This window comes from Pagrus major, chromosome 11 (assembly GCF_040436345.1).
Source record: "Pagrus major chromosome 11, Pma_NU_1.0".
Taxonomy (NCBI): domain Eukaryota; kingdom Metazoa; phylum Chordata; class Actinopteri; order Spariformes; family Sparidae; genus Pagrus; species Pagrus major.
In genome coordinates this window covers 26,593,679-26,615,969 of record NC_133225.1, presented here as the reverse complement: position 1 = coordinate 26,615,969, position 22,291 = coordinate 26,593,679, and the positions used below count along the sequence as shown (strand labels likewise).

The 22,291-nt window shown below is 38.8% G+C and overlaps 2 protein-coding genes across 3 annotated transcripts in view; one reads left to right on the top strand and one right to left on the bottom strand.

Annotated features, from left to right (window-relative positions):
* LOC141004278 (G-protein-signaling modulator 2-like) overlaps positions 1–11,920 on the top strand; it is a 22,122-nt gene extending 10,202 nt beyond the window's left edge. The window contains exons 4-15 of the mRNA XM_073475701.1: positions 380–519; positions 2,657–2,780; positions 2,937–3,052; positions 3,545–3,700; positions 4,919–5,027; positions 5,292–5,457; positions 5,956–6,053; positions 6,574–6,759; positions 8,132–8,297; positions 9,480–9,665; positions 9,746–9,861; positions 10,847–11,920. Of these exons, the coding sequence (XP_073331802.1) occupies positions 380–519; positions 2,657–2,780; positions 2,937–3,052; positions 3,545–3,700; positions 4,919–5,027; positions 5,292–5,457; positions 5,956–6,053; positions 6,574–6,759; positions 8,132–8,297; positions 9,480–9,665; positions 9,746–9,861; positions 10,847–11,011 (1,728 nt within the window). The 3' untranslated portion in view covers positions 11,012–11,920. The remainder of the gene's footprint in view (positions 1–379; positions 520–2,656; positions 2,781–2,936; positions 3,053–3,544; positions 3,701–4,918; positions 5,028–5,291; positions 5,458–5,955; positions 6,054–6,573; positions 6,760–8,131; positions 8,298–9,479; positions 9,666–9,745; positions 9,862–10,846) is intronic.
* On the bottom strand, positions 11,911–22,291 carry mcoln3b (mucolipin TRP cation channel 3b). Of its 2 annotated transcripts, none has more exons than XM_073475702.1 (14): positions 22,094–22,291; positions 20,489–20,709; positions 20,234–20,401; positions 19,100–19,253; positions 18,904–18,979; positions 18,727–18,823; positions 18,147–18,246; positions 17,910–18,022; positions 16,622–16,771; positions 16,388–16,489; positions 15,407–15,529; positions 15,080–15,286; positions 13,159–13,289; positions 11,911–12,942 (listed from the first exon to the last, which is right to left on the bottom strand). In XM_073475702.1, the coding sequence occupies exons 2-14, from the start codon at positions 20,705–20,707 to the stop codon at positions 12,903–12,905; spliced, it is 1,680 nt and encodes a 559-aa protein (XP_073331803.1). In that variant the 5' UTR covers positions 20,708–20,709; positions 22,094–22,291; the 3' UTR covers positions 11,911–12,902. The 2 variants fall into 2 exon arrangements, with proteins under 2 accessions (XP_073331803.1, XP_073331804.1); XM_073475703.1 differs by having other exon boundaries at positions 13,159–13,286.

The following is a 22,291-nucleotide window of genomic DNA, read 5'->3' as shown; positions in this document are numbered from 1 at the left end:
TTTAGTGATATTGTAGAACAAGAGAGTTATTTAGGTATAGCTGAAACATCCCTTTTGTTTGTGTATTTGAGCAAACATGACTTTAAACTGTTTATACTTATACTCTCTAATTGAAAACAAGTTTGGATCCAGTTTGTTCTAATCAAACAGGCATTTAGTCATTGACAGAACTTTTTAATCATACCACATGACATGCTCTGCAACCACAGAATGGTTTTGGTATGCACGATGACTGTGGAGCGTCGGCGTATCAACGTCCAGAATAGTTTGCCAGCCCGCGTGCACACAAGTAGCTCTGGTGTCAGAGTATTTTAAGTGTATAATTACAGCGCTGGTCACTCTGGTTTCCGTCTGTGAATATCTGCTGTGCGTGCTGTAGGTTGGGCAGGCCCGGGCGCTGTATAATTTCGGGAACGTTTACCACGCTAAGGGCAAGGGCATCTGCTGGACTGGAGCTGACCCAGGAGAGTTTTCAGAGGAGGCCAGGATAGCCCTGAGGAAAGCTGCACAGTACTATGAGTGAGTTGGTATCACTGTTTACTTAAAAACACTCACTGATGTTGTTTTGCACTTATTCTGAAAGCCCTGAGGAATGATACAAATGACTTGACTGATAAATTGCCAGAAACCCAACAGTAGAGTGACAGGTTTGATCCCACAATAACCTTGTTAATGTTATTTGTTGTAGATTTTCTGTGCCATCCCACACAGGATTACAAGACATGCGTCTATCAGAAGCACAAAAACAAAAGAGCTTCAGAAAAAAACAACACTAATAAAAGTATTTCTATGTTATTTTAAATACTGTAATATATATATATTTTGGAATAGTTTCTAACAAATTGTTCACTGAAAAAACTGCTTCAAGCCTACAGTTTATCTTGATGAAGGGCTTTTTCCCATCTGCCAGGCTGATTTAAGTGTTTCATTTGTGAACAGTCCCAACAGTCCCAACTTTTTAACTTTTAAACAAGTTGCAGGCATCAAATTCAGAATGTGAGTGTATTTTTTCAAAAACATTTTTTATATTTTATCTGTTTAAACATTAAATATCTTCTCTGTAAACACATGATAAATATAAATAAGATATAAACATCTGTATTCAGTTGAATATAGGTGTGATATGAATTGCAAATCATTGCATCCTGTTTGTATTTATGTTTAACACAACTGTTTTGGAATCAGGGTTGTACAAATCAATATAAATTTTTGAGAGAGGACATTGAAAAAATGTGCTTTTCTTCTTCCAGGCTGACATACCATCCAGTCTAAGCAGGAAATTTGCTTTTTAGATCAATTGTGTACAACATCCTTTGCAGTACCATATTTTCAGTTCATTAGTCCACTGCTCTACCATGTATCAGAGCATCCTTGGGCTGTGAACTGCGGCTGAGATGCTGAACTCCTGTGTGGTTACTTTGAGGGCGCACTCACACTAGGCAATCCGTACTGTGCCCAAGCACGTTAGACCCCCAAAGTCCAGTTTGTTTGACTAGTGTGAGCACTCTGTACCATGCAACCAGCAATGTGAGTACAGGCCAGCGGGGAACTGGGGAGGAGGGACAATCGTGCTTGGGCACGGTACAAAGCAACTGGGCCAAGTGTGAGTGCGCCCTTAGCCAGATATCAAATGTAACATACTTAGCTGGTTGGATGCTGTAAATGTGTAACAAAATAAATTTGTTCCAAGTCTCTAAAGCGCAACATGGCTGCCTCAACTTTGACTTTTTGGCTGTGTTGACAAGTTGTAAAAAGTTGTTCTCCCCCTTGTCAGTTCAATCAGCCTGTTAATAAAATCTCTCTGAAAAATCTGTAAAAATCTTTGAAAATACTGCTGATTAACCAGGTTAGTCCCATTGAGATCTCTTGTACAAGGGAGACCTAGCCAAGAATGGCAGCAACAGAGAGTTACAATGGCAGATTAACAGAAAAAAGCACAATCAGGTAAAACATTTGCAAGTTCTCTATAATAAAATGATTGTGATGTGTAGTATAAATAAAAGACTGGTCTTGTTTTTCTTCTGTCTGTAAATTTTTATCTTTCAACTCATTGGTTTCAAACCATCTTTAATTAATTAATTAATTAATTGTAACATTGGAAACCTTTTTTTTTTTTAACACTGCGTGCATGCGTACGTGCATGCATATGTGCAAGCTTGCATGAGAAAGCCACCTGTCTGGCGTGGTCCATTATTGAGAAGGTTATGCAACCTTAAACTTATTCGCACTTCCGACATCCCTCACTCTGACAGACAGAGAGATATTGTCCCGTCTTTCTGTGGCACGTTTTGCCGGTGTGGCTGCAGGTGACAGCAGAAAGCATAAAATCTCAGCACCTCTTCAGGACGTCATTGTAACTGCCTGACAGCTGCGACAAGTACACAGCTTTCAGATGTCCCTGTTGCGGTTCATCTTTCTGCTGTGTGTGTGCGTGTGTGCGTGCGTGCGTGCATGCGTGCGTGCGTGTTACTCTGGTGTGTGTGTATTTAGCCCAGGATTGATTCTGTGAGGGCTCGCTGGGTGTTGCTGCCTCAAAAATCATTCTAAATAACACAAAAAAGGCTCTTTTTTGGTGAATAGTAAAGTAAAGGTGTGTATGTACCATAATATGTGTAAATGTGTATATTTTTTTTTTTGTATTTTGTTGTTTTTTAAGAGCAAACCTGTGCATGGTGAAGGAGTTGGGCGATAAGGCAGCCCAGGGTCGTACCTATGGTAACCTTGGCAACACTTACTATCTGCTGGGTGACTTTGAAACTGCAGTAGCTGCACATGAAAAGGTTGGTGGCAAATTTGTGGTGACAGTCCAAAAGAACAAGTAAGAATAGTCGTTACAAGTTTATCCATATAAATTCTTATTTTTTGTCTGACCCATCCTGATCATCCTGACCTTAATGGCAGTAATGTGAACCTATATCGTTTTTTCTGTTTGACAGCGGCTGCTCATCGCGAAAGAGTTTGGGGATAAGTCAGCTGAAAGGAGGGCCCACTGTAACCTTGGCAATGCTCATATATTTCTCAGCCAGTTTGAAGTGGCCGCCGGTCATTACAAGTGAGTAAATAAGTGAGGCTTGAGGCCTTCCTCACATTGTGAAGGTCCTTGGCAGATAAGTCTGTATGTCATCATCATGAATTAGATAAGAAAAATCTGATTAAATTGAAATGATCATTTGAAAAATGTCCTTAAATGTCCTCACAACTAAATTCTAGGCTGTCATAAATCTTTTTTTTTTTTAATGCTTGTTTATTATTTTCTAAATCCTAAATTGTGTGATTTGAAGTAAAGTATTGGTTATACAGTATAAAGTAAAAGTTCTGACTATAATATAGTTATTTAAAACAAACACAGCTATGTAGTTGTTCAGGAGCAGTAGTTGGTTAAATTCAGAAGTTTTGAATCCCTTACTCTAGCATTTTCTGGATACAGAAGCCTTTGAAAAAATGGCAACAAAGAAAAAAGAGAGAGCAGATAACTATCATTCTCCTCCACCCACCCAAGACATTCTTTGACCGTCTTCTTCCTCCTCCTCTGTTTCACCCTCAGGAGGACTTTGCAGCTGGCCAGGCTGTTGAAGGACAAGGCAGTGGAGGCTCAGGCCTGTTACAGTCTGGGTAACACCTACACACTACTCCAGGACTATGAGAGAGCCATTGATTATCACCTCAAACATCTGGTCATTGCTCAGGACCTCAACGACAGGTATCGGCCATAAAAAGCTATTTTGTGTCAGCTTTCTGCCAAACTGTCTTTGAAGTATAATGAGCATGTACAGTTTGGAAGTGGGTGGGCCTGAATTAATTACCTGCTAACACCCACGAAGCCAGACTAAAGTGCAGAAACACAAAAAAAGGCAAATAAAGTTTCAAGGAAACAGCATTTGGAGTTTTCCTTGCAGGATGTAATGTCATTAATATACTTAAATTAACTGCAAAATTAACTAGGTGATTAACTGTTTTAGTCATTTTTTTAGGCAAAACAATTAAATACTTGCTGGTTAGCTTTGTAAATGTGAGAATGTGCTGCTTTTCTGTCATTTATGACAGTAAATGAAAAATCTGTTGGGTTTTTGACTGTTTGTTGGACATAAGAAGCAATTTGAAGACATCACTTTGGGCATTTTGGAAATTATGATTGACATTTTTATAGGCTAAACAATTTCTTGATTAATCATGAAAATAAACAGCAGATTAATCGATAATGAAAATAATCATCAATTGCAGTCCTACCCATAATACCAGCTATGAGATGCCACCATAATCAATCTAAAAGTATCCAAAAGCAAAGATGTACCAAGTCATTCATCCAATACATATATTTAGATAATGAAATCATAATTATCCTTTATAGATTATATTTAAAAATGACCTCCTTCTTGATCAACTATAGCAAGCTGATCAAAAGGTGTGTCAGGAAACTTGGTGAAGCTGTTTTTTATTTCACTTTACAGATAAAGTCAGTGTATGTGGACTTCTCTTCTACAAATCTCTGCTAACAAGGCAATGCTGTAATTCCTAGCGTGGGAGTACCTCTCTATTTTTATTGTCTTAGAAAAGGACCCAAGATTTCTGGTGGTTTAAAGCTTTCACGGCCACGTTGTTATTTAAGTCACATAAAAGATATAAAATGGGATGTAATGGGAGGGACAAAGGATAATTCTTTGATTATTGGTTTTGAAAATGTATACTTACTCATACAAATATTCTTCCCATAAGTACAGTCTATGGTGTACTTTCTGTGAAATGTGTTCACAGACATGAAGTGTGTAAATATATAATTGTTTTTGTGAAATGAGGTGACGCTCATGTGTTGGTCATGTTTTTGTGATTGTACTGTATGATAGTTGATGAATGCCCTTCCCACTGTTGCACAATCTCATGTGAAGTTGCTCAGCCTGTTTCTGTCTGCGCCTCGCTGCAGGGTCGGTGAAGGAAGAGCGTACTGGAGTCTAGGAAATGCCCACACCGCCCTGGGGAATCATCAGCAAGCCATGTACTTTGCTGAGAAACATCTGGAAATTGCCAAAGAGGTGACTGTTTATGTTCACCTCCTCCCACAGAGCCCAATCAGTAGCTGCCATTAAGCCACACCCCCCTCTACTGCTCGCATGGGGAACAACAGGGAATAATAGCTTCTCTGTATGCAGCAGTTTTATGCAGGCATGCATGAAGGACAGACAAACCACAAAGCATAAAAAGGAATCCCACTTAGCAATAGCATGTGTTGTCTTTGTTTTAGAGTCATAGCATCACATCAAGCTTTGTTAAAATTAATTTTGATGCTGTTGTTGCAGACGGGAGACAAAAGTGGAGAGGCGACAGCCAGGATGAACCTGTCCGACCTACGGCTGGTCGTGGGCCTGAAGTCCAACTCCAACTTCAACCCCAACTTCTTCCGCAACACTAACACAAACAGCTGCAATCTTTCAGCAAGCTTCCAGGGTTACCCCAACCTCTCAAGTAAATCTGCACTCTTAAGAAAAGCCTGTCACTTTTAGGACAGCAATATGTCAAAACACTTGTGAATCTGAGTAATTGCATGTTTAGCAGCAGCAGTTTGTTTTGATGATTGATCCTAATGCTCTTTATGCTCATACTTAGAGATGTAAAATTCTTTGCTATGGAAAATCCATTTTTTACAATCTCCAGAAAAGGTCACCTTTAGTTAGGATGCCTTGTTAAAGCTTACCCACATAGCATAAAGAAAGTCATTGTTCATTTCATGCATGAGCATGTAAAATACTACATTGGCTTTGCAAATGACTTGTGAGGAAGGAAGTGCATTCATCACATTTGTAAGCACTCAGAGATCCACATAATGTAAACAAAATCTTTATTTGTGCACAAGAAAACTCCACATGGAACCTTACAAATCACTTTTGTCCTGTAGTTGTGAACGTGCTGTATCCATGAAAAAACGTGTGGCCACACTGGTAAAATTTTGTATTTTTGTTTAAGGGGCCAAGTCTCCATCCCAGAGAGTAGGCAGTGCAGAAAATCTGGAAGTGAGTCCAAGTCCTGACAAAAATCAAACTGGAGATTCATCGCCACATCCGGTATGTTGAAAACACTTACACTGTGAAGTATACAGTGTTTTTGTAGTCTATAATGCATTGCAATCCACTGGAAGTTCCTCACTCTGATTCTTTAAATGAACTTTTTATTTGCACATACATACTCAACTGTCCCAGTTTGTATTTGACATCAAAATCAAGCTTGTAACATACAAAACTGTCCAGCTGTATGCACTACTGTAGTTATCTAAAATAATAACTTTAATTTTTACACATATGACAAATGATGAAGAAATTATTTGGCTAATTCCTTTTGACTAATTGGATGCTCATTCAATGTATAATATTAAATGTATTAAAATCAGCCATGTGTTACTGCTTCAGAAAATGTAGGCCATAGTAAGCAGACACCTTCATAGACATTTTTAACTTTCAGTGTTTTTTGTGCAAAATAATGATACATTCCCCCTTTACCCCAAGATACTGTTCACCCAACCTCTACTGTTACCAGGGGTAAAACATCAGGCCGTTAAAATGATCTGTGTGTATCTTGACTGTACAGGACTGGGACGAGGAAGTATTCCCTGGGTCTTCAAAAAACAACACAATCAAGGCTTCTACCAAGCTCTTCCTTTTTCACCGACTGAGAAGCAAGAAGCAGAAGAACAACAAATCATCTCCTAAAGCCCAGCCAGAACCCCGCACCGTGGACTCGGCTCCTGAGCCGGACGCACCAGTGTCTCCTAAGGTATTTCTAAATGCAGTAGATTTTCATGCCCGCTCATAACATCCGTGGAGGTCACGAGGCTCATGAGCAATGATGATTCACCCGAAAGACAAATTTAAAGTGAAACATGTATCCCGTGACGAGCTTCACGCCCACATGCAGTATTAAAGTTTTAATCCTTAGGATTTCGGTCCTGGTTGTTTTGGTGACACCTGCAGTTACTGGTGATTACAGCAAAAGCATTTAAGTACGACACGACACACATTTTTCCTGGGGGCAGGAAAACAAACTACTGTTTTACTACTGTTACTGTTCTAATAAAGAAGTCGGGCCTTTTTCCATCACCTGTGAGCAACTGTGATCCGATTTTATGCAGCACACAGCCCTGTTGTTGACAGACTTTGAATAGGGCACAGTGAATGCAGTTGTCAGTGTGCAGCTCACTATGGCTGCTCCTTCTTGTTCCATTACTATTTGCAATATTTCAAACTGATCCGCTATCAAAATATACAAAAAACAATAGCTGCTGTCTTGTTTTGTAGACACATTTTTAATTGAAGATAGCGGCGTTGAACTCACTGACACACATTGTATTTCCTGTCAGGACTTCATATTAAAAGTCATTTTGTTTTTCTCTAGTTAAATCCTTTTGTTGTGAAGCTGCAGCTGCATGGTATATTCACTTTGCATTAGCAGTAACTTAATACAGCATTTTCAAGGAATGTCATCACAGACACCCAGTTCATAATACTGTAAATACATAAATATTAAATACTTTCATCAGCGGGCCATAGGCTTAGTCTCCATTTTATTACCTCATTCGGCAATAGCGACTTCAGACATTTATTTAAATGAAAACCTTTGAGGTTTTTACTTTTAAGACTGCAGGAGGAAATGTTTTGGTGTGGCAGTGTGGGATCATGTGACTGAAGTTCCAAAATAACGTCTCCAGTTGGTATGAAAGAAAAGTCCATTTAAAAAAATAATTTCATTTGAATTAATTGAAAATGCTTTTTAAATGATGTTGCATTACAAACTATATAGTGGTGTCAAAAACATTTAGCCTATTATTATATTATTATTATTGATTCATCTGTTCAGTATTCTTTGGATTCATCTATTAATTCTTTGGTCTATAAAATGTCAGAAATTAGTGAAAAATGCCTCTCACAAATCCCTACACTATTCATATTCTACAAAATCGTTGTTGATAGATAAATAATGACCTCTGTAACAGGAGCCCTCTGAAGCAAGGAGTGATGCTCTTTACCCTTTCTTCTCTGTATTTTGATCGTTTTCATTAAAAGCCTTCAGCTGTCCTGATTTCCTCAATTATCTGAAGTCTTTTTCCAAAGTTATTAAGTGTATTGGTTTTGTTTTTTTAACACTGTAGCCAGGATCACGGGACACTATTGGAGAGGACGGCTTTTTCGACCTCCTCTCTCGTTTCCAGGGCAACAGAATGGACGACCAAAGGTGCTCCCTACTGGATGGCCCGTGCCATCTCCCTCCTCACTCCTCCTCTCCCTCCTCCACCCCACCTGTAGCTGAAAGGAAATGTGAGTCAGCCCCTTGTGTTCTCATCTGTGTTCACACCATGTGTAATAGTACTATTTTATCTTATCTTTTAGGGAGAAATACAAGTGGAAACATGGAAAAAAATTCTACTTGATGGAAGGCTACAATGGTGTGAATTCAGCATGTCCACAAATGTGTCCTTTCAATATTAAATGTTGTGTGATTAGTCCTTTGTGTTTGTGTCAAAGAAAGCCGTGTTTCCACCCAAGGCAGCCATATTTTTTAGTCCAAGGAACTACTTTTTAAGAAACTAAAAGCTTCCTTCAGCCCCTTGTCTGTGCTTCCACCTAACAACCCGTGAAACTCAGCGTTTCATACAACAGCGGACTAATTTGCCTGACAGCTGTTTTTAAACTTAATTTCTTCAACTTCCATCCCTCAGCCGTGCAGCCTCCCTGCATTATTAGTGAAATAGGAGGAAACGACATAAGGCAACAGCCATTATACATTGCCATAATACAGCACTTTTAGACTTTGAATGAAACTTAACATTTCATCGGTTAAAACTGATACAATACTGTACTCTACACCCTCGCCCCTTCCCCTGGGTGCTTCCATTGTTGTGTGACGTAAAACTGCTACCTCATGAAGTCGGGAAGGAAGAAGGAAGTTTACATTTTTTTAGTTCCGAGTTGTCTGGAATTCAGCGTTAGTCCCTGGAGAAAGTTCCTATGGTGGAGACGTAGCTTTAAAGTGATACACCACCCAGTATCAAACACTCACCACGTGTAGCCTTGAAAGTAAAAGATTTGCGGTTTCAGCCTTCCTTTACAGAGCAAAGCAGCTTCTATTGATCTTTTTGACCATCCTGAAAACTGACAACTGTTCTCTGTAATGGTCATGAATCCAAGCTTTTCACAGTATTCATGCTCCGTGAAGGATGAAACTACTTTTATTTATTTTACAGCCAACTTACAATTCTATGGGGAGTGTTTGATGACCAAAAGATACATTTATGATGGAGTGTTGCCTTAAATCACATAGAAAAACTGTGCCCTGAGAACATCTCATCCATGTCAGCCTCTTTTGTGGTCTTTTCTTTCCTCTTCCCACCTTCTACAAATTGAGAATGAAGTGCTGGGTAGAAGAGTAAAAGGCACAACTCACTGTCATCCTCCATTTGTTACAAATCACCCATAGATAATCACTACGTCTGTTTCTAGCTATTTTGGAGTGCGAAACACCGTTGCAGGATCCTGGTCATTTCCTGGAGCTGCTGGCCAGCTCCCAGGCCCGTCGTCTGGACGACCAACGAGCCAGCCTGAGCCATTTTCCTGGCTTACGTCTCAGCACCTCCAACCTGCCTCGTACACCCTCCACCTCCAACACAGACCAAGTCCACCCAACAGGTAATGAAATACTGTCCATTTCTCTTATATCCTCCAGAATCTATATTCAGAATACGACTGATGATATTTTCTCCTTCCAGCCCCAGTCTCCAGTACAGAGGCCCCTCACACACCCTCCCTGTACAGTCGCCTAGAGGCAAGTGGTGATCAGCCAGAGGGGGATGATGTCTTCTTCGACATGTTGGTGAAGTGCCAGGTGAGGAAAGTAAAATCCAGTATATTGCTGGCTGTTTGTGTTTTCCACATTGCAGGTATAGATTCTAGTAACTCTTTGTTTTAACGGTCTGAAATTTCAGAATAATTTCCCTAAAATTTCTCAAGAGGTATCCTGGGAAGAACTACAAAGTCTGTTATTAATCAAGATGAGAAAAACAACTGCCCTTCGAAGAGCTGATCCATTAAAAGCCAAATAAATATTAATTCAGTTTTAATTTATTTGTAGAAATGTAATTCTCCATCTGTGTTGAACTGTAGGCTTCTTTGTGGACATATTTTACATTTGTGCATGTTGATATGACCTGCTGGGCACCAACTAAAAGAATCTCAATGGTACACACTAGCAATTATTTGGATTTCTTCTTATTGAGAGTACACCAATTTAGCCAGACCTGTGTTATTTATGCCACTTTTTTGAAAGTGTTCAACCCACTCACTGTAATTGTTTTTTTCTGTTTACACAGTGGGAAGGTGTAGAGACTGTTCTTGCAGGGTTCAATTCAAAGCAAATTGTAAATTTCAGAGGCTGAAGTTACGATCTCGGTGCACTGTATCATGTCTGACCTGATCCCCAATCAGTTTAGAGGTTGCAAGGTCACTGAAAATAACTGAATGTGTCACTGCTATATGATGACAAAGCAGGGCGGTTCCAGATAAGCAACGCAGAGTGTTAATTCTGGCTGAGTGTTATTCATGACTCGCTGTAGTGTCACATTGACACATGCTGTGATAATCTCATGAGATCAAGAGGCAGTCCACAGTCTACAGAGCCAGGTGCCGCAACTGCTCCTCCCTGACTGCAGAATCTCAATGCATGATGGGAAACAATTAGCTTTACCCTGAGCCAAGTGTTAATTTGCTCTGAAGCCTAGTCCATACGTACACAGGTATTTTTGTAAGCAGGGTGAACTGCTCTCGATAAGCATCAGTTAATACAACTATACCGGCTCTTGTCAATGTTTTAGGGCTCCCGACTGAACGACCAGAGGTGTGCTGCTCCATCTTCTGCAACTAAAGGAACAACTGTTCCGGATGAGGATTTTTTCAGTCTCATCCTGCGTTCTCAGTCCAACAGGATGGAGGAGCAGCGAGTCCTGCCGCCTGGCGTCACACAATCCAAACCAGATTGACTCCATGAGGGATTTTTTTCTCTTACTGTCTCAGGATAACAGATGAAGTAACCAAGCTTCCTTTTTTATGAAGAGTTTTTTTTGTAACCCACAGTACTCTTGATTCCTGCCTTTCTGGATTGTCTTGACAATGTTCCCGCAAGACTGCCAAGAATACGAGGGACACTACAAGGAATCAAAGTACAGAACTGGTCATTGTGACGGTAAAAAATCATGGGAAGGTTAGGTTTTCAAGATTTACGGACTTGTTTGTGTGAAGATATGTGACAGCATCTCTGGGTAGTCACCATGTCTTTTTTTTTTAGTGGTGCCCTCTGCTGTCTTTTAGACCTGGTGTCGTCTGGCTACTCTGGAGGCTTGCATCAAGCCACTCAAACTGAGAGGTCGTGGTGGTTTGTGTTTGGACTTAAGTATTCCAAGGACGACAGCCAAACCGAAGGGAATTCTGCGTTATGATGATGGACATAAAGGACATTATATGAACCCAACTATGAAGCAATTAAGCCAATTGGAACACTGCACAGCCTGTTCTGCCCACTTGCAATCTTTCAGAGCAGTATGTGTTAGTTTGAATTGATCTCAGACCTCTTCAACAATAACTCGGGGAGTCAACGGACAAATCTCTGGGGAAATAAAGGCCCACATCCACCTTAACTCTTGCACTGGTGACTAGTGGAGTCATTATAGAAACTGCTTCCTGATATTGCTTTTAAGGACTCAAAGATGGTCTGTTTTACACTTTGAAAAGTTGTATAGGTTTTTGCCATCAACTGAAATGGGATTATTTTTTTGTTGTAACAAGATTTTACAGGGAATTAACTAGTGAGAGAAAAGAAAAGAAATGTTATTATAGCTTTTATATTGATACCTTCTCCCGATTTTGGAGAAATAAAATCTCATGAATTTAAATCACGTCTTTATTTCACCTTGATTCATTATCTTCTGTGTACAACATGGGGTCCTTCCAGTGACATGCTTTGGAAAACAATACAAATCTTAAATTTCATGTCACAACCTTTTTTTTAAATTTACATATCAATATAAATAGGAGTATTTACAAAGCATTTTCTGTATCAGTGCATCATGTCGAGAACGGGGCTTAAAGGGACAGTTCACCCCAAAATCACAAATATTATCCTCTTACCTGTAATGCTATTTCTCACCTTGATTGTTTTGGTGTGAATTGCAGAGTTTTGGAGACATCGGCTGTAGAGATGTTTGCCCACTCTTAAATTTAATGGCACTCTGCTTGTGCTGCTTCAAGCCCCAGAAAAAAATACATTTGGAAAAACTAAATGGAAATGTTTCTTTTCAGAAGTCATGACCCGGTTTGTGCTTTTGACAGCGTGGGATGTAAACAATAATGGTGTCCTCCTCTGCTGAGCTGGCAGATCCATTTGGTGGGTGTAGTTTAGTAGAAAGAAAACAGTTTCAACATGAAACTGCTTGCAATAAGATCTGTGGATTACCTTTAATAGCTGGGTCATGATCTCTGGAAAGAGACATTGCTGTGGAGTTTTTCAAATATATTTTTTGGAGCTTTGAGCAACACAAGCTGAGTGCAATCTTGCCTCATGATGTCTGAGAACAGGCAGACATCTCTACAAGAGATATTTCCCAACTAACACAAAAACAATCCAGATGGTTAAGAGCACCACAGGTAAGAGGAAAATCATTATTTTGGATTTTTAGGTGAACTATCCCATTAAGTGTCTAAGTTCATCCATTTCAGCCCTTCATGTCCACTGAGGTTTGGTCTTTTCAGCACTGAAAAACCTGGGGCCCTTGTGATAAAGACCCTTAACTGAATCTAACAGTATAAAGTGCACATTAATTGTTAGGTTATAGTTTATAAAGTATAGCCTTCGGGTATTTCCACATCAAACACCTGCTATGCTTCTGAAGTCAGCCTCTCTTGATGCTTCCTGAACCTGTAAGAAAAATGTCTCAGCTTAGATCCTATCAGAGAGGTAATGTCTAGTTACTAAGAGTATTAAAATGTGCTTTGACACTTGAAGTTCCAGTTTAATTAGTGCTAATAAGGGGCACCCAAAATGGTTGATGTTGTCACATAGAAAGCAACTACCAGGACTGATCTTCGACTCTCAGCTGGATATTTACCCAGCAGTGTAATGCATTGAACCTACCTATTGATGCACTGGTCAAAGAAGCAGCTGTTGTTGTCGTCGAGTCTGTACACCCCAGAGTTTGGCAGATCTTTACACACGGACAAGAACTTTTGCAGCTCTGATGTCGGGGTTCCACTCTGCTGCTGCTGCTAAATGACCAAAGTCAGAAAAAAGTTTACACCGAGTGTCACACAGTTAGCTCTAACAGTGAAACTTTAACCAGTGGTGGAAAGTATGGTTTACTCAAGTACTTAAGTACAATTTTGAGGTACTTTTACACTTTGTGCAACTGTATACTTCTACTCCACTACAAATCATCAAATCATCAGTTGTGAAGGAGGTACTCAGATCTTTTAGCTAACTAGAAATAACAACACAGTACTATGCTCAAGTTACAAGTAAAAGTCCTGCATTACATCATATTTTAAGTAAAAGTACAAAAGTAGTAGCATCAAAATATACTTATAGTCCAAAAAGTAATAGTACTCATGCAGAATGGCCAGAATGACATATGTTATATTATTGAATCATAATCATTGATGTATCAACATGTACATTAGTTTAATGTTGCAGCTGGTAAAGGTGGAGACATTTTTATCATCGTATCTTATCCGTCATTTTATATTTGCGATTTATATTTTATATTTATCTGAAACTGCAAAATGTACTTACTTATTTAATTACTCTAGTAATCTAGTCAGATAAATGTAGTCAAGTTAAAAGTACAATATTTTTCTCTGAAATTAAGTGTAATAGAAGTAGAAAGTAGCAGAAATTGTATTGGGTAAGGCACTTGAGTAAACAGACTTAGTTACTTTCCACTAGTGCAATTCAGATGCGAAATAATGTACTGCACTACATTTATTTGATAACTTTAGTTACTTTGCAGATTCAAATTTATTATTATAGGTTAAAGTGTAAAAAATGCAACCTAGGCTTTTTTTGTGAATGTACCCGAGTCAAACCTTTGTGTAAAAGCATAATAACGACGAAAAAGCCACTTTTAAGATTTACTGTAGTTTCGTCTTTGGGTCAAAATCATTTTCAATGGCGTGCTCGGGGCAACTTTACTGTAGCATCAAAATCACTATTTTTAAAACACTAAGAAGACTCGACACAACTTTGCTCGTAGTATCACCAGGGTCTCTACACATGAACATGAGCATTAAGAACATTGTTTGTGTACACAGAGTTTACTAAAAAGAAGGTTTTTGAACAACTCACGTTAGCAGTACCGTTTACCGATAGCCTACTGTCTTCCGGCAACAACTATCCACGCGAGATCTCACGTGACTTTTCTGGCTTTTGATTTTAGTATTGTTTCTTATGAGGCTCCTTTTTCAACTTCAAGGTCAATATTGTTTTTCGCTACTGCTAACGTGAGTATTCATCCTGCAGTAAAATGTTCCCTGTCAGTGTTTTACTATTATATCTGATGTTGTATGTTGCAAATTTCCTGCTGTAAATGTTTTGAGATTTGACTAATTTTAGCTACTTTATACAATCTTTGATAGTTGAATCTACAGCAATGTACCTTCTTCTAACCATCATATATTTTTAAGTGTACTGTCCTGTCAGAACTACATATCTCTAAAAAGTCAACTATTAATGAGCTCCGAAAAATTTTAATCTTAAAAGTAACTAGTAACTAAAGCTGTCAGATGTAGTGTAGTGTAGTGTAGTAAAAAGTACAATATTCTCTGAGATGTAAAGGAGTACAAGTATGAAGTTGGATAAAAGGGAAATACAAGTACCTCAAATTTGTACTCACATACAGTACTTAAGTAAATGAACTGCGTTTACTTGAGTAAAGATCTGAGAGCTTCTTGCCTGACTGCTTTTATCTCAAAAAACAGCAGATGGATCATCCCTCAAAACTAGCGAAGGAAAAAACAATAAAGGATGATGGTTACAAACATCTAAAACGAGCTAACATCACCTTGATGGTGTCGTAGGTGTCGGTGATGATGGTGATGAAGAGGCTGAGGATCATGTAGATGAAGAGCGACACAAAGGTGTAGAGGTAGACTCTGCTGAAAGTCCACACCAGGCTGCTCTTGTGCTTCATGTTCTTAAAGGTGGGGAACATGTCGTCTCCGTTGATCAGAGAGAACAGACACTCTGACACCGTGTTCAAGGTCCGAAACTAGAGAGAGGAGCGAGGTTAGTTTCTTCTGTCCTTAATAATTAACGACTGAAACTAGCAGGATTTATTTTTTATTCTGGTTTGTAGACTTCGCTTCTGTATTGTGTAAACACTCCTCACCTTCTCATGATACGGGCCAAGGACGATCCAGCCACAAAAACAGTAACTCAGGTAGATGATTCCAGCACAGCAGATGAAGCGGATTACATTTGGGAAAGCTGCCCGGAGTGTCAAGATGAGAATCTGAAAAACAGCCACAGAACAGAGCTAAAAAATGATCACTGGAGTTCCACCGAACAAAATTTCCTGTAATTTGGTGCAATCATCTTAAATAGGCCTAAAAACCTAACAATTTTCAGACAAAGACTTTAGCATGTACAGCCAAGGTATAATGTGGCACTGCGTCATGAGCTTGGGAGTTTTATACACCAAACAATGTGTTTTTACAGCGACAAAATCCCCCCTCAAGAGGAGAGATAGAAGTCTACTTACTGGTACTCGATGATGCATTGCTGTGCACTTGATTTGTTAATGTTTTTCAAAGCATTAAGGAGTTGCCATAGTAATTTGCTCTCCTGCACCTGCTGTGTGTGAAGCCTTCTTAACCTACAGTTCAACTAAATTGCTTTGGAATGCATTTAAATGTAATGCATTACGTATAGTTCTTCTCTTTTTATAACAAGTGTGATGTGGTTTATTATGTAAATTTTCACATAATCCGAACTACAACTAAAATGGCACTCAGTAGAGCGCATACCTCCGCCAAGGCCCATCAGTCCCCTTTAATTAAATCAAGCCTAATCCAATATCATGCAACATTTCAATCCACTAGATCTGGATTTTTATTTGGATCTGCATCAAATTGTACCAGCAACCTTAATACACCTGACTCTTTTAGCATATATCCATGCATTATTCCTTAAGAAATTAACAAAAATGTCTCGCAATCTTAAAGAAAGTGAGAAAAATTCTTGGATCAGCATCAGTATTGGTAGATATCCAAATCTAGGTATTGGAAATGGATCCGAACTGAAAAAAGTGGATCGGTGCATCTCTAATAGAAACTAATGAGCATGCACTGTATTTGATAAATGGTCTTACGTTATACTTTCTAAAATAGCCCATGTAGCGGATGACCCCAATCCAGACAAACATGGTGCCTGTCCCGAGGAAGATGCTGCACACGTCATAACTTGTGAGGACCTGAAACAAAACAGTCGAGCTTTAAAATATGACGATGGACTGAAGGAATACTAAGTAAAACGTTGCAATTTAGATTTTCATTTTAATAAAATAACATGGCTCAACCTCAGTCAGACTGTAACAGTGGATTACCTTGGTCTGAATCTCAATCTTGAGAATGGAGCCAATGATGGTTAGTGTGTCACTCAGGATGATCAGGATGTACCAACCATTCACAAACTCTGACTTGTCTGACCAGGGGACGTCTTTACGGAGGTGGTTCTTACAGCAGTGTGTGTACTCCTGGTTCCAACAGAGGGAAATGCATGTAAGTTGCTCTGTAAATCTCTTGAAAAGGACTTGATATGATGAATAGATATATACAAGGTTGTGTTGACTACGTAAGAGTAAGCAGTCTACCCAACAAGCAAAGGAAAAGGACAAGAAATAATAGAAAAAGAACCATTTCCATTTCCTGAACATTATGTTGATAATTTAAGATACAAGTTACTTTGCAGATTACATGCTGCAATTCATATCTGATAGTTAGACTTTTAATCAAGTATTATTCATATGGATGACTTTCACTTATATAAAATGTATACTGGCATGATACCTTGAGAATTTTTTTTTTCATGTGTGAAACCAAGTTAAAACAAATTTTCAAGAGACTGTTTTTCTTCATGTGTGAAATAGAATGGAAAAAAAACTTCACATTTTCACAGATGGGGGAAAAAAATCTAAATCAAATAACTTTTCTTGGCAAAACCACCAGTTCTCAAGTCCTAAACACAGAGAATGCTGGGTACCTCACACTGAATAAAATGAATAATAAACATTTTCATTAAAGGACAGATGCAGCAAAAATCTATGGAAGCCCTGAGGGGCAAGTGTAATGGGGTTTCTTTTGGTGATTTATTTTTTAAGTCTGATCGAAACTTTTTTTCTTTTTTATTACATCTGTGAAAACGTGAAAAAGAAGTAAACTTTTCATGTGTGAAACTGAGTGGAAAAAAAAGGAGAAATATTATTATTCACGTGTGAAACCAAGTGGAAAAAAAAAAAATTTCATGTGTGAAACTTGATGGAAAAAAAATAAGGAACATAAAAAGATTATCTTGGCATGAATTTATTTCAAGTCCTAAACACAAGAGAGAAAATGATTTTGATCAGACTAGAAAATGGACACCTTGCCCCTCAGGGCTTCTGTAAAAAGTTTCATGAAGAAGTAAAAATGACTGTCAGCAAGTAAATAATTTGCTCAAACCGGTTAAAAAGTTATGACTCCCACAAGTATTCAGTACTGCCTTTAAAGTTTTTGACATTGACTTACCTCAGTTTTGTGAATACAGTACCATAATGATCATAACAATCATACTTTTATTACATCTGGGAGAACAGAAATGCTTTTTGTGTGTAATTATCAGTTGAGTTTCCTTACAAACAGCAGCTGGATCCCTTTGATCACTGAGCGTGTGCAGAGGCTGAAGGAGGTGAGGCATGTTATGATGATGAGGCAGTCAAACAGCACAGTCAGGTTTATGTTTCTGGCAGCTGAGAGAACACGGAAATCAAAAGTAGTCACCAAGAGCAGGAGGAGCTTTAATGAACGGCAGGAATCCTGGCCATGAGCTTAAAGCAACACAGATGATTCCTTTGTACGACACTGAACACTTACAGGCTCCGGTTACTTTCCAGTCTCTGCATTCGTTGATGTCTACATCATTTTCCAGGTCAATCTTTATCCGGCCGCTGTGAGCCTCGTTGTTGAAAGTGATCTGTGAACCACACAGTAGAGGAATGGAACTAAGTACATTAACTCAAGTTCCGTACTTGAGTACACATTTGAGGTACTTCTACTTTACTTGAGTTCTTTCTTTTCATGCCAAAAGCAGTGTGAGGAAAGAACTGCATCCCTACAGCCAAACCCCAGAGCTAAATATTTATTTGCCAGGCCCTAAAGACAACATTTAACTATGTAAATGTGTGCAAACACAACACGTTTACTTTTAGACTGCTCCGATTTGTGTCCTCAAATAGCTTCATTAAATAAGCTCAGGGCTGACTCAAGAGTCTCTTATTTCTCATTTTAACTCTCGTCTGTGCTGCGTGAACAGCTGCAGTGTCACAAGACATCATTGTCAACGTTAAGGCAGCAAAGAAGTGTTCAGATGTGACATAATGCTGCTTTTAAAAGACTAAGTTTGATGTGATCCGCTCGTGTTTACTCAGCCTTGAGGATGAGTTAAGTGACGTACAGTTACATTGAAGTCGTAGCAGTCTGGCAGCTCTCGATGTCGCACTGTCTGTAAATTTATGGCCTTCAGGACAAATGTGATTTTGACAGAAAGCATCCTGGAAGACAGAGCATTAAGTGATGAGTTATTGCTTTCGTTTACAGAAAACCAAGAGAGGAAAGAGATTTATGTACAAACCTTTTGAAATGCAATTCAAAATCTGAAAGTGAGTCCCGCAATGACAGCTGATACATCGGATATATTTCACGGCAGTCTGTTGGAAACAATCCACAACAGGAAGGAAACGACAGTGTAAGACATGTCAAATGTTTGCAAAATAAAAACTTTGTTAATTATTCTGTTTTCTAACTCAAACACAATCATGCAGACATACCAGTTTCCACCTGGGCATCAATTTCAAAGGTTTCACTTCCTGGGAAGATGGTACCGTTCCTGTAAAACTCCTGACACACTGACAGGGGGGTGTAGGAAGTGCCATTTTTCTCATATTCGTGATTGCCTGTTGTGATGTTGTGCAGGTGTCCGTACTGGAAATGAATCATTAAAATTTCGGGTAAAATAAAGTCAGGTTTGTTGTTTACAATTTGACAGTGACTTTCTGAGAAGAGCAGCTGCAGCAGATTTATGCAGTCAGTATATACAAAACAAAACGACACACGACTTGAACAAAGTCCAATCTCGTGACGAGACACATCTTATCATGGGAGCTTGTTAAACTTTATTGCCATATAAGCATGAAGAGTTATAAAAGTCCAACATTGATTTGCAGCAAAACAAAAGTGAAATTGCCTTTCTTTACCTTTTTTTTTTCAAAAAAAGTTTAGTTTGAAAGATACACACAAGAATATATTTGTACCTGTACAGTCCTGCACCTGTGCAAATCTAATTAGGGTTGCACGTTATGGTCAACATATCATAAAGCGATTATTTTAACAAATATTGTGATTGGGATAATAGGACATGATTCACATTTAGCCAGAATGATGATTTTTGCATCACAATCTTCATTTTCAATGAAGGAACTATTAAAATCATGATGTTCTTCCCACATACGCTCTCTTATTCACACCTTCTGGACTTGTCCTGGACTATCCTCTTACTGGACCTCTGTTTTTGAGACATTTACAGAGGTATTTGGGAATCTATTTGTAGTGACATGTAAAAGCATTAAGTAAAGCTTAAGAAATGATGATGATGTGACTTGTAATGGCGGATGTACTAAACAAACATGTTTTTATACATCTGGAGAACAAGATTTGTAGGCCAAGGCATCTCTACTGCACTACAGTATTTTATCTTTATCAAAAAACTGCAGCTTCTTGAGATTTGGATATTGCACTCGGCCATTTTGTGATTATATTTCAATTACTTGTGCAGCCCGAAATCTAATCTAAAGATCTACTGTGTCACATCAAGATCAAAATAAACAAATTCCAGCAAGTACATCAAGCCTTTCATGGCTGAGGAGGAAATAAAATGAATAAAGACGATGATAGTATTCAGTTACCTGTCTAATGATGTAATCGATGTGACCATAAACATCAGCCTGTCTGTAAACAGCGTACGTATCCATGCCTCCATCGATATAACCTTTTAGGAAGAGGTGCTTGAATGCCATCAGATTTTCCTCCTTAAACGTAACAACCATCTGGTTGCTCAGCCCAAAAGACACTAACTGAGATGAGGAGGGAAAAGATATTAGTAACCAGAATGCTGGAACAACACAATAAACACCTGTTCAGGTCACGTCTGGGATGACTACCTGGATAGTTATAATGGCAATTTTGATGATCTGCAGGATGAGTTTCCATGGTTTGCGGCCGCGAGCGTGGTACTTCTCACAGGGGTTCATGAAGTGATATTTGATCTTCCTTCTGAGACACTCCACATTGTCCAGATCCTCCATATGTTGGTGGTCGTCTGCCCATGGAGGGGGGCTGTTTGTCTCATACACATCATACAAGTCACTGGACTCCTCCATGTCTACAATGCAATAAAAATTGGCATAACAACATTACTGAGATCAATGACGGTAAGAAAAATGCAACATTATTGATCACAATATTTTAACGTTTACATGTCTGTACTTAAAAAAAAAATAACGTGTAGCCTTCAGTCGACTTCACAACCAACTGATCAGATGGAAGGCTTTAGGTTATATGAACAGCTGTAAAGTGTAATGAAACAAAATAAATAACCCACAAAATACCAGTGTTGGTACCATGAGGTGGAGAGAGAGTCTGTAACCATTACTCTAAAAAAAAAAAAGTGAACAGGAAGAACAAATTCTACCAAGTACTTTATAACAAGTGAAAATGCAACCAGATGAACTCATCAACAAAAGATGCAGAAGGCCAAACACCTTTGCTGGATTATTCAGATATTATTATTTTAATGTGTATCATTAACATGATATCAATATTTCATTTTTTTAACCCTAACCCTTCTCTCTGACAGCGAGTTGACACAGACATTATTTTCAAAAGGCCTGATCTAAATTCTAAAATGTAATATTTACTGTTTTTACTACAGCCTTTCAGCTGTTCTCTGCTACGAGCTGGTATTGAACATGGTATTGAATATTGATGTTTTTCAAGGTAATGGGTTGAAGTAAGAAATTTGAGTATCGTGACAGCACTTTATTGGACTTCAACATATGTGATTATGGGCGATATAACGGGAATCAAATGAGCTCAGAGTGGATATAAAAATTTGCATAATGGCACATCATAATTAGTAAATCTGTTATTTCTTGGTGCAAGATATTTTTAGCACATTTGAACTCATCTTGCTTTTAAAAAGAGGTGTGGACATGTCCCCAGTGTCTCCTGTGTAAGTGACACTATGGTTGAACAGAATCTTCTCACTATTATGAAATCCAATACAGTTGAAAGGGATGACCTCAAAAAGGTTGAATAAATACTGAACTGAATCAACAAAAAGTGAGCATTAAAAGATTCACTGCAGGACTGTCGTACTGGCTTACTTTAGACTGTTCAGGTGTACCTGATCAACTTTTACCTAATGTCACTGCCAGGTAATGTTACAGGTTATTCTTCCTCGTTTTATTTCCTTTTAAAAAACACTTTGCACAGGGTCAACATGAAGCTCTTATAGGCTGTAGTTCTGCTTCCATTGTCTTCACTCTCCAGCGACTGTCTGAGGAGGAAGGAAGGAAGTCAGGTGCACCTGACCTTTGTTGAATAATAGACAGCAGCTCAGTCTGAAACCTGAGCAGCCTCCATTGCGGGGAACTATCAAATATTCATCATTTGTTGTGTTAAAGTTAACAATATAACCTGTCCACACTGACCCAGAGTGAACAGGAATGAAATGATATATATAACATTAGCCAGTGGCTGCTTACCAATGTCCCGCACGAGGTTAATCAACTTCTAATTGAATCCACCTGTCGTCTGTGGCACGCGCGTTGTCTCCAGATTTCTTGGTCTAATTAAAATTCATAACTTCCAACAGTCGTTGTTGTTTTTCTGTGAGAATCTTTGCTCAAGCGTCGACTGGACTTCCGTGAGTGTGTGCTGTCTTGTGACCGGACTCCTCAATC